The following is a 12799-nucleotide window of genomic DNA, read 5'->3' on the forward strand; positions in this document are numbered from 1 at the left end:
GAATTAGATTTTTTTTTTAAAACCCCATACATAAAAATATCTCTTTGGATTCAATGCCATTATCATGCACATGAGATTACATGCTTTGGAGTTCAAATTGCTTGACTCCAGTATTTTTTTTCACCAGTAGAATAGCTTTATGTATTAACGGATATTTCTTTAAATAATATACATCTCGTTGTTGAGGATTCTGCCTTAGTGTAACTTATGTTTGGATTTATCATTCTACCGTCCTCTCCTTCTCTTAGACAATTAATTTGCTTGTGGTACCATCTGAGAAAAGATTACAGGTTAACCAGGTGGCTTTTAGCCAACAGCCAGTTTCCCTTCCAGGGCAGCACCTCTGGGCATATGGTCAGGCAAATGAGCCCGCTCCATCCCGATTCTCCCCAGACAGGGACACAAGTGATTCATCCCTCCGGGCTGATAAGCTGCTGACATTTCCATCTCTGTTTGCTGGGTTAGCTGACAGATTGCTGACATGATCCCTTTGTTTTCTCCCTATTCTCTTTACATTAGAGCCAGGAACAGAGCAGGTGAACACCTACTCTCTGCTACAGAATTCAAACACCACGTGGAGCTCACATTACAAGTAGTTTTTTAGAGTATAAAAGTTAAGCACTCATGTTAAAATTATGAATTGCAAAACTCAATATGAAAAACAATGTATCACGAGTCCTGATGCATATGAATTTCACATACAGATGTTATTTATCAAGAAGCACAAAAGGTTTAGCAAAGATTTCAGAAGGCACTGCAAAAACACTTATAAGCAGATCTTGATTAAAAAAAAAATAGACCACATCTGGTTTTTAACATAAATTAGAAGCAGTTTTAATTCTATAAGCTAAAGAATTTTATATTTGGAACTTGCAAAAGGAAATGCCCCTTTTTACAACAAACAAATAACTTAAATAGCTTCAGAAGTGTAAGAGTCTGATCTAAAAGCTTCTCTACGTATAAGATAAGGTTATATTAAAGTTTTTGTGCTGCTTTCCAGATACATAAACTTTAAGCAAGTTAAGCTTGACATTACTCAACTGTAAAAACACAAAAATCCTAATTATATATAGGATTGCACAAATAAATCTTCCTAGGAATGAAATTTCAAAACTCCTACAGGACACCGAGAGAGAGGACAGACCTAGATACAGGACTGGCAGAATTTAAAAAGACTACTGGTGCTCTAAATAAAAAAAAAAAAAAAACCACAACCCAAAACATAGTGAACCCATAAACCCCTGTCACCACTAGACCAGACATTGCAGGGCACATAAAAACATGGAAAGCTATTTGTTTATTCATTCTTCACTGAAATCTCACTAATTTGTGACAATACATTGGGCTTTTTTTCCAGAGAATAAATCATTATGGGCAAAAAACATACAGCATTTTGCACAGAGGTTTGTCTTACAAGGATATTTAAAACCCCAAGACATTCTGCAACATCCTACACAAACCAGCCCTTTTTAATATACTATGCCTTTAATATGCCTATTTCAATATACTCCAGAAACTGAAAAAATTCCAGGGTGCCCACTTCTTCTCTAGGCTACCATCCCCATTTTTGCAGTTTCTTAGTCCTGGTAAGTGCTACTTGTACATAGCTAAAAAGTCCCTGTAAAAAAACCCAAACAACTAATGATAGCCTCCAAAGTTAAAACAAAATTAACTTTCCCATATCCTTAACCTCCTTTCTCAATATATTTGTTTCTAGTCAGTTTTAATGGGAGAAGGTGACAAATGGCACTCAGCACAGGATCTGACAGTGCTTTTCAATTCATGACACAGCACCTAATGGGACAGTAGAAGAGAGTTGATTTGAATAATATAATTTCAAAAATGGGCTAAGAGGGGAATAGGCAAATTTATCTTGTGAAATCAAAATAAGTTTTAATTCCTACCAATGTCTGGGTTTGAATTTTATGTTGTTTTGAAAACTTAAAAACAATTCTACAGGTTAATCTTTGGTCCAATACACCCCAGTATTCATATCCCATACTAAACCTCACTTTTTTTTACAGAAAACCAAGGTTTTTCCTGACTCAAAATGCCTTCAGTTTGTCTTAGGAAGAGAGACCTTAAAATACAAAACAAAATTTGGCAGAAATCTTTTTATTTTTATAAAATGGAGACCTGCAAGTAAATTCAATTTGTGGTCAAAAGAGACACAATGTTTCCTTCAAATGTATGGTAGGATAGCTCAAAGTGCCTGTAAAATGTGCTCACTGATGCAAATGCTTAAAACATTATCTACTGCCAGTAGCTGCACCACTGGCAGTAGACTACAAGTGCAGAAAATTTCTATCTACTATAGCAGAAAACTGACACTTTCTACATGCTTATCACTGAGCAGAAAAAGCCTAGCAAAAGAAACAGAAGCATTTTTAATATATATAATAATAAAAATAAAATTTTAGGCAAAAAAAAATTTAGTCCACTATAAAGTCTTTTCTTACTTAGAGCACACAGATTTTTAACAGGAACTATCTAAACACAGGTTTAAGTTACTGTGTCCTCAATCTGTGGCACAAATTTCTAAAGAGGTTTTTGTACTGGGTTATCTTTGTACTATTAACAATACTATGCATATTTTATCACCATTTCTCTTTTGACAGAACTAGGTCTCCACAAACACACAGAAATCTGCAGAGTATAAGTGTTTGAAAGCAAATATCTCAAATATAAAGCTAAAACACTACAATTGGTTTCACCATTACTGACTTTGTATTACATAAGGAGGTTACGCTGGATTTTCTTTCTGGTAATACTACTGCAACAAGAAGCCAAAATTTTAAGACTCCCTCTGAAAGCAAATCAAGTTCTGTCATGAACCACTTTTTCTGCTTTGAACTGCTAATAAAGCAGAAGGGAGCATGCCCAAATTCTGACTCTACAGGCTGTGGACTCTTGCTATGAGACCAAAGAGCCTTAATTCATAATCCCATTTTTAAAATTAATTTCTTAATTTCAATTACATATGTATTTTTAAGAGCATTATCCATAGAAATTGTTGAAGTTAGTGATGTTACATTCCTGGTGTCAGGATTTTCTACATGTATGTTTAGGTGCTCCAACGCCATCAAGGTCTGTGTCACTCAAGTTTTAACGACCTTTAGATCAAATAGATCTAAAGGCAAGTGCAATTAAAAAAATTAAAAGAAAGGAAAAAAAACCACTCCCTGGTCCATTCAGATTGGTGATGTAAAGGGAGAAATTAAGTAACAACCCAAGAAATATCCTTGTGAAAATGTTTTTTTTTTAACCCCCCATGCCTTAAAGTGCTTTCAGGCAGCTCAGGAAGGACCAGGTCAGCTTCTACAATACTAAAGAGAGCCCTGCTGTCAAGGATGTATTACTGAAAGTGTCCTTCTCCATCTAGCTCAAGGCTTAGAGAATTTAATTTTGTTAAATCCAACGTACACAATTAGCAGGGTAAAAGGTAAGCTATACTTCTGGAGCCAATGCTAACCAATAACTAGATTCATGCTGTATAAATTGATCCCTTGCTATTTATAAGTGATTTGACAAGGACTGTAGCAGGCATTTTAGACATGTGGCTGGCAGGTGTCATTCTGTGCTCACTCAGAGTATTTATGCCTATGTAGGTACTCCAACCTGTGTGTTGCAGGAATAAACTAAATGTCTTAACACCTCAAAATGCTGCATGTACAAAAACTGCTGTCAGTTTAAAGGAAAGAAAATTTTCAGAAACAGCTATTTAAAAGAAAGCCCACAATAAAATGCTTTTAAAATGTGTCATACTAGATATTTGCTTTGTAAACTGTTAGCCTTCAGTGAAATAAGTATTTGCTTATATTATTAAACAGTAATTAAAAATATGTAACGCAGTGAAATTTATTAAAACACACAGATAGCTGCCAAATAAATATGGAAATTGTGACTGAATTATCTTAAAATATGAGATTAAAAATTAAGTAACTAAATAAATTGGACACACATACACAAAATACAAATTTGAAACAGATAAAAAATAACACTAAAAAGAACATTGCTCATTTATAATATCTACTGAGATAGTTTAAGTCTTTCTTGTTATTTGTAAAGAAATTGTTGAGACTCCTGCACCTAAAATTAGACTTACTATATCAGTTACGTTGTGTTCTTGGCTGCGACATCCTTGGCTGTGCAGCCCCTACACTGCACTCTCGTGTGCTGGTGTGGTAATGCAATAGCTCACCACAACTTGTTTCAATAGTGTGCAGTCTTCTACACAGAGATGCAGCATAGGAAAGGAGTGACATGGCAGTTACCAGCATGGGAGAGAACTCCTTGGACCTAACTTTTTGCTGCTGGAGGATTCAGCAAGCAAACAATTATTAACACAAGTGTTCTTTGCTGAACTGGCACTGTAGACCAGAACTACTAAATATTTATTTTGCAAATAAAACTGACTGAAGAGAAAGTAGTCAGACAAGTTGTTACTATCACAGTATGGTTCAACAATAATTATTCATAGGATAATAACAAAACACCTATTTTAAGTAGAAAGACCCTACTATAACTCACCATGCAATTCTATCTCTTGGCTGTAACAGGAATTAAAAACTCCGTTCCTTCATAACAACATTTGTTTCTTGGCTTTATCAGACCTATGCTTATCCTACCTATAATGACTGTGACCACTTTGGTGCACTTCTGGACCAAATTTAGTGAGTTGTTGATGTGGTGGTGGTTGGTAAAAGGTTGGACTCAATAATCTTGGGTGTCTTTTCCAACATTAAGGATTCTATTATTCTAACTGCACCAGTAATTTACTGTCATCACCTCAATCCTGCCATCACCTCAATCCTGCAGATGCTTCCAATTTTATAATCAGTGGTACTTATGCTTTTAAGGCAGCACCAGGAATCTTAAAATAATTTTTAAAATACTTGAATAAAGTGCTATTTCTACTACTATGCTACAAAATCAACATTTAGAAACCTTGGGCAAAACTGCTTAGCTAATTTTTGATTATGCAATTGCAATGCTTATTTGCATACAGTAGATTAGTAACAAACATGTATTGAGGAAAAGAGGAAAGGGATTGATAGGGGATCATCTCAAAAAACAATAAAATAGCTGTAACCCACAACAGCGTTGAACAATATAAAAACTCTAACTGCAGTCCTTTCTGCAATGTCACTAATGGTTGCTGTGGAAATAATTGTCACTAATACAAAATTGAAAGCAGGGAGCATTTGGAAACTCACAGCTCAGTCTGCAGCATCTCTAGTGTTAAATTTCTAATGTAAAAATTCTCACCCATAAATCATATTCTCTCAATCCTTTTCTGCCTCCCACCCAGCTGCACCTCCACCCACCCTACTTCAAGGCTGTACTGTTTGTGCAAGGTAATGTTCATCGCTGCATATAGTAAAATGATTCTACCTTCTGTTACCCAACAGTTCTTCTTTTTCAATCCTTATCATTAATAGTTAGTCACAGAGCTATTATTCATTCTCTGAACTCCTAAAATGAGATATCACTGGTAGGTTTATATCCTTAGCAACTGCACATAATATGGAGAACTGTATTTTACTCAGCCACATCATGACACGTTCCTATTTCTGCTTGCAAACAGACTCTTGTTGTTGTTAAAGAACGGGTGTCAACAACAGGCTTCAACAGGGTATTTCATACCAGTTAATATGTACAGCATGTCTTTACCTCCCCAGCAATGTCACTAGTTTGAGTGACTGCAGCCTTTCAGCTCAAAGTAGATTTCTCTACCAGCTAGTACCTATTAACCCTTGGTTCTACTATACAAATATACACAAGTACGTATACATAGGATTTGCCTTAAATAATTCTGCCTCCCTATAAGCAAGGCAGATATCAAATATTTTAGATCATTTAACATCACATCGTGATAACTGCTGCTGTAAATATAGATGGTTATTTTAAAATTTTATATTTACTATTTTTTACTTTAATTATTTACTATATATTCTTTCATTTTACTCCATATGCATAGTAAGGAATACCCCAAATAGAAGCGATATGATGGTGACATTCTTTAAAGAAAATGTAATTGTTTCAATAGTCATAATCAGATTTTATATGTACTAGGAAAGAATGTGCAGGATATGCAAAAAAATAACATACCTAACTTCACATACATCTTTGCATTAACATATTTTTCTATAATAAAGGAAGATGTTTTGGAAGACTTCTTTCTTTATAATAAACATGAAGGGAATTCAGTGGTCTGCTGGTCTTTCAACATAGACCCAACCTGGAGAGACCCTCTCTCATTACATGATTTATCCTTTTACTAAGATGTAACAACGTTCATGAATAAGGAAAGCCATAAGGTCAGACAATTCTAGAGTGGCATGAATACTTAAAAGCTGACATCTCTGTCAGAAAATTCTCCATTTGATAAGGAAAGTACCTCCACTGTTCAAATCCCATGTCTTGTTTCTGGATGCTTTTGGCCAGAACTGGCAGCAGATTTCTTGAAATTCTACGTTCCTTTAAGGTCAACCATGCTTCAAAAGCACCACAAGGAATCCAAAACCCACAAACTTAACACAACTATTACCTCCTTACAAAGGGTGAACTTTTCTTCATGCAGTAGAACATGCTAGAGTAACACTGTATTCCATACACAAACCTAGCTGGTATGGTCCGCTTTCCGTTTCCATATATGCAAACATGTTTAAAAAAAACAAAAATAAAACCAAGCTCTACGAAGCTTTAAAAATCATATGTGGAGTTACTTATTACAAAATACTACAATTTTGTTCCATTTGTACCTCTTTGTGTTGTTCTTTTCCCAGAGCCTCACTTTCTTAAATCTTTCCTAAAGAAAGTCAAAGTCACTGCATCTTACGGTCATAAGTACTTCACCTGCAAAACAGAGACAGAACTACTTAAGTTTTGAATTAGGGATATGAGAACTGCAGCAGCCACTCTTGTTCCTTCAGGCTTCAAAGGCAGCCAGAAAAGTCCATCACCATTCTTCTCAAAGGCTATTATCAACTCAGACAGCACATGGTGGTTTTCTGTAGGCCTAGGTCTTCTGAAGGAAGGCAGAAATAGGGCAGCAGGTGAGGCAGTGTTTCTTGAGGAGCACAGGGGTAAAGTCAGGGTTCTGAATGGAAACCATTAACAGCAAAATGGGACTAAGATGTGTGGGGAAGTACTTAACACTTAAACTAGAGTATATCTGTCTATATTTTTTTAAAAAAACAAAGATTAAATTACAGAGAGCACAAATTAAATAAATACCACTACCATATTACATGCCACCCCTACATCTATGAAAATTGTAATCTCAGGTATAAATGCACTTGCTACACTGGGCTCTTCAAAACAGTGCCTTTTCAGTACCTCTCCTAAAAAACTGTATTTTTGGCCTTGAGAGGTGGAGGATATTCTGTAATACCTCCAGCTGAACTTGTCTGTTGAACATAGATACATGTATATATATCACATATATATACACACAATTACACATACAAACAATTATCAACTTTTCCATTTCTTCCTCCCATTGAAAATGCTACAGAAGTCTCTCTTGTCAGTTATCTTTACTGAAAATAGAAAGGGATTGTTTTTATTAGCAAATACTTTATTGTTATAATCACAGTTATCCATTCCTTAAGTTAGTTGCTATTGCCAATGGAGATTATTCTCAGTCTTTCCCCAGTGACGCTCTATTTGTCACTATTCTGGGCATTAATCCAAGTCCAAAGATAGGAATGAAAATTATAGGCTCTTCCTACATAGCTTTCCTTTTTAGAAACTTCATGCAGGCTCCACATTAGCAACTTCTAACTTCTCTCAGATTTCTTCCTACATAAGTCATTCTCCAAACAGATCAAAAGTGGAAAAAATTCAGCTCAATGCTCAAAGGAATTTTATCCTTTAACTTCTTGCTGAAAAAACTTAATTTTCTTTTTTTTTCCAAATTCAAATAAAGGTAGCAGATTTTGGGGGGATGGGGAGTGGCTGGTTGTTGTTTACATTTTCTATAGCACATACCACATTAATATCTGATATAAAATATTAATGGATTTTTTCTTCACAGTAGTTCCATAAAACAGAAAATACCATTGCCCTCATTTTAGCAGTAGGAAATTCATGCACAGATAGTGAACTGCATGTGCAACATCATAAGAGAAGAATATGCTGAAACCGGGAATACCTTTCTGAAAATACAATCCTTTTCATTCCCAATTGTTTCCAGTGTTTTGGAAAATATTGCTAGATATTTTACTGTTGTTCTGTGATGTTAATTAAATGGAGTGTTGAATGCAACTTTTTTATTTGATCTAATTCATCACACTATATTAATAGATAGAAGCTCAGTTATGGGTTGTGATTTATTCTGCCAAATGTTAACAAACAAACAAGTTGGAAAAGCTAATAATAATAAGTAACCAATAAAAAATAGATAACCAAATTTAATTCACTCCTAGTCTGAATTAATTGACAGCAAGTCTATTTTGAAGCAGCAGACAGAACTAAGGTGTCACTGTAACCATCTGTCATATATGCTTTGACAAAGAGGGGAGATTTGCAAGGTACATCCACATCCTACTGCTAATGGAAAATCTCTGTATGTTACATGGAGCCCCTACATACCAGTAGGAGTATGTTGGACCAAACACTGATCTACATGTTTACCAAATCTCTTGGTTTATATCAAGCAGATACTTAAAATGAGATCTACTGTTTTACTGAACTTCAGTGGAAACTATATTTGCATGTAGCTCTTAACCTCTAAAATAAAATCAACAGCTCTTGCCAGATACTTCTTGGCTGCATTTCACGATGTAATGTTTTAATTTAGCATTAAAATTAGCAATCAAATATGATTACAAAGTGAATAGTGATTGGGAGGCACTTAATCACCTAACTAAGATAAAACATTAGGATTGGCAAATCAGAAAATACTTTTGAAAGAAAAAATGGAAGAAGTTGCAAATGTAGTCAAAAGAGAAGCTAAATGGCAGGGAAGTCATTAGCAAAATAATACTTGATAAGCCTGATTGCCTCCTACTTATTTTGCCCAACCATTTAAAAATTATCCCTTCCCACAGTCCTTTCTAGTTTTCTCCCTCTTTCTTCCTTCCCCTGGCTAGTCCTTTTGGCAGAACAAAGACTACCTGTTCTTCTACTCCTACTCAAGAGAAATCAGTCTTTCACTTACTAATGGATTCCAAACCTGCATTACTGCAGAACCAACTATGGGATACATACAAACAAGTGTGCCACATCTACAAATAACAAAAACACACAAGAAGCATAACAAAGTAATCCATTATTTCCTACAGGTATATGGATTTGGTTGGCTCTTCTGCTATATTCATACAATACCATAGAGCATTTAGGAGTTTCACCATTGACTGCTCTTTGCACAAGGTTTCATCATTATATTGTGTCTATAAATCATGTTTTTAAGTGATGAACAAGTGAAAACACATGGGGAGTTCATAGTTTCCAAGAGGATAGCAAAAATATTCTGCCCCTTGGTACATAATAAATAAACTATAATCAGTTTACTGATTGTAACATTTTACACCATAAATAAGCTAAATACTTACATTGCATCATTCAAACACCAACTTTCTTGATCAGATTTGCAATATTTTATCCCACCGCTCTGCATAGAGAGAAACATGAGTTTGAAAGCAGTCAAGACTCATAACTGGCCAGGCCAATTTACAAAGACAGTCCTGAACAACAGACAGGAGATTGGCTAATCTCCGACACAATCATCTTAATTACTCTACATAATTTTTTTATTGCTTTTATAATACGACACCCTATCACTTGATTTTCTCTTTATTTTCCATCCCTGGTAAATCTTTTGGAGCACGGCAACACGCCCACAAGGGGTTCAGAGGCTGTTGTGAGCCGTCCTTCGCAGTTGCCGGCGCGGCCCTGCCCGGCCCTGGCCCTGGCCGGCCCTGCGGCGCGGGGCGGCAGCGCCCCCTGGTGCCCGCGGCGCTGCCCCCGCGGGGCGCGCTCCCGCCGCGGCCGGAACGCGCAATTGCGAGCCCCGGCAGAGCGGCCGCGCTCCTCGGCCCGGCTGCGTGAGCTCCTCGCCGCGCTGTTTGGAAATTAACGGTAGGGGGGTATACCCGAGCAAGAACCGCTCCGTTCGGCAAAGAACTTCAGGAAGGAATCCGTATTGTGTGTTAGGGATACAAGGGATTTGCACGTCAAAAGATGAGGAAAGGGGTCTGTTTATACTCAACAGTATATTGTGTTCTAAACTAGAAGAAAAATGTTGATTAAATTGACCTTAGTTTTTCAAATAAACTAGGAGCTTACCACATTAAGGGCAGCATTTTTATGCTACTACAAGTAATCAGTTTACCATCCACTTCAGAAAACACAGAAGATATGTTCCCAAAAAGGAAGAGAATCATGCCATTTACTAGGATTTGTTCTGAAGACATTCAAGAATGAAAGAACAAAAAGCACAGCTGAAACAACAAGCACTAATAACTGAAATTAATACTGTAACATATTTTAATACTCTGAAAATATAAGCACATAAGCAGTAAGCAAAGAAACTTGGTTGCCTTCTGTATAGGATCTGTTAAGGCACTGGAAAAATACTACAGCGCAAGCTCTAGGATTGCACATGGCTTCACATTACCAGTGAATCAGTAACACCCAGCCGAATACCAGCACATGCAACATTAGCATCTTCTGCTACAGATCAGAAACAGAACCAAAACAATTAAGCTAAGAAATGGGTAACACAGTGCCATTACACTCAGCATAAATCAATACCATGCATGAGGCTAAGAAACCAGGAATGCTTCACAAAACCACCTCAAAATATAATGTAAATATAAATATAAGCCTGCCAAACATGGCTCTGTGGCCTTACCTTTCGTTCTCTGAACACTGAATGCCCTCAGGCAAGCTGATGGCTAGTAAGTTATCAGTCCCTTGTGCCTTACTTTCTTGCCTCTAGTTCTACTTCTCTTTAGATCCTTTCACAAAAATGTGCTACAGCAATACTTCAAGCAAATCCCAATTTTGTAACTTCTTCCTCACTCAAATTCTAGCTCATACACAGTAAACAATCAAGGAGACACAACTGATCCTGTTCAGCCTCTTTCTCCCCCCACAAAGGGTAGTCCAGCAGGTAAAAATGTAGCATCCCCTTTAATCCTAGACCCTTAGTTACACGCCAGCACAGTTAGCTGCTAACCCACAGGCTGTCACAGCACTCACCTTTGAGTAATTGGAATATTAAGCAACCATTTATTGTCTCACTTTTTCAATTATAGTAAAGAAACAAGAGTAAAGCTGCTGTGACTCAAAAGCGCACAAGGAAAAAACTACCAAGCTTCTAGAAAGATGAAAGAAACTTCTAGGAAAGCAAATAACCAGTTCTTTTTGAACTCACACTTTAGCTGAAGAGTTACAGGGTGTAACACAGCAAGGCAGTTCCCAGTTCAGAATTATGAGTTTTCAGTATGGTTCTCTAACAGCAGTGTGCCTGCTCTCTAGGTTTCATTGTGGCTATTTTGAACTAGAAGAATTTCAGTTTTGATTTTCCCAGCTACAGATCTCATAAGTTAATGAGTCAGAGAGACAAACAGTGAGTTTACATTTCAAATTTTCGATAAGGAAAATTTATACGTAAAGCTTCAATTTCACCTAGTTGGTTTCATGTGAGACTTAAATAAACAGTATATTATTTGTCACAACCAAGTAAGGCATAGCCAGTTGCAGTTTAAGGTTTTGTTTTCCCTCCATATGCTTCCTTGGACCATAACAGTGCAGGACAGGAGGCAGAAAATGTTATCACGTAAGACTGAAGCCTCAGGATCTACAATGAGAACCATCAACAAAAGGTTACCAACACTGCCTACACAAGACTTAGCAATGATAAACTTAAAGACTCTGTTTCTCTAAAACAGATTATTGTACCTTCAACTTGCAGGAGAGGAAAAACTGTACTGATGACTTCCAGCTTTCGTCCACTAACTTCACAAATACTACAGGTTCTTATGAAGACCAGCTTAGAAGTTTTAGGATATAAACATTTTCCTCAAACCATAATTGAGTAGCTTCTGTAAAGCTTTACACACCCTTACAGGAGACCAGGTGCTTGGTATTTATTAAGATCAGCTAAGCAACACAGGCAGACTGCCCACAGCTGTCATATTGGGGGTTGCACCCCCCTGTAGTCCTGATTGTCCTTGCAGGGGGCACAATATATAGCTGGATAGTTTCCACGCATTGCTCACATGCATCACCAAACATTTCTCAACAAAATCTTTTTAATAAATGGTCCATAATCTTTCTGGCAGACTGTTATGTATCTCACAACTAAATTAATTTGCTGTTGAAAACATTAGTCCTTTTTTTCATGTTTTCCTCAAAGACAAAGAAACTCTTAAAAAGTAAAAGGTTACTGACCTTTTTACAAAGGACTAAAAATCTGACATTAAAGTGTCCTGTGATTATAACAATCATTCTTTACAGAGAATACTAATTTTTTTCTGTTTTGTTCCTTCATTTAGAGATAAAAGGAAATGTAGTCTTCTTTATATGTCAATTTGCATCACATGACTTATTTTTCTAGGCCTACTTTGTGTCTAATCTTATATCTTTAATCTGAAATGGTTTCAGATGATTCAGACATTCTTGGAGTACACAAAGAGCTTATAGTATTGACTCTTCTTTGGCTTTTTAAATGCCTTGCTTGCTTTAATGTATTTAATGCTTGTGAAAGATGACAATGGTTTCACTGGCATTTAGAAATCTAGTTCTCAAGCACTGGAAAAACAGAAGTTGCAACAGTGTAGGCTTC

General features: G+C 36.4%; 1 protein-coding gene across 1 annotated transcript in view; it reads left to right on the top strand.

Moving 5' to 3' along the window:
* The window catches only part of LOC120498273 (sodium channel protein type 3 subunit alpha-like), a 30375-nt gene extending 20291 nt beyond the window's left edge, over positions 1-10084 (top strand). Inside the window, exon 4 of the mRNA XM_039700801.1 lies at positions 9833-10084. Within this exon, the coding sequence (XP_039556735.1) occupies positions 9833-10084 (252 nt within the window). The remainder of the gene's footprint in view (positions 1-9832) is intronic.
* The last annotated feature ends 2715 nt before the right edge of the window (positions 10085-12799 follow it).

The sequence above is a fragment of the Passer montanus genome, unplaced genomic scaffold (genome assembly GCF_014805655.1).
Source record: "Passer montanus isolate IOZ18808 unplaced genomic scaffold, ASM1480565v1 scaffold1, whole genome shotgun sequence".
Taxonomy (NCBI): Eukaryota; Metazoa; Chordata; class Aves; order Passeriformes; family Passeridae; genus Passer; species Passer montanus.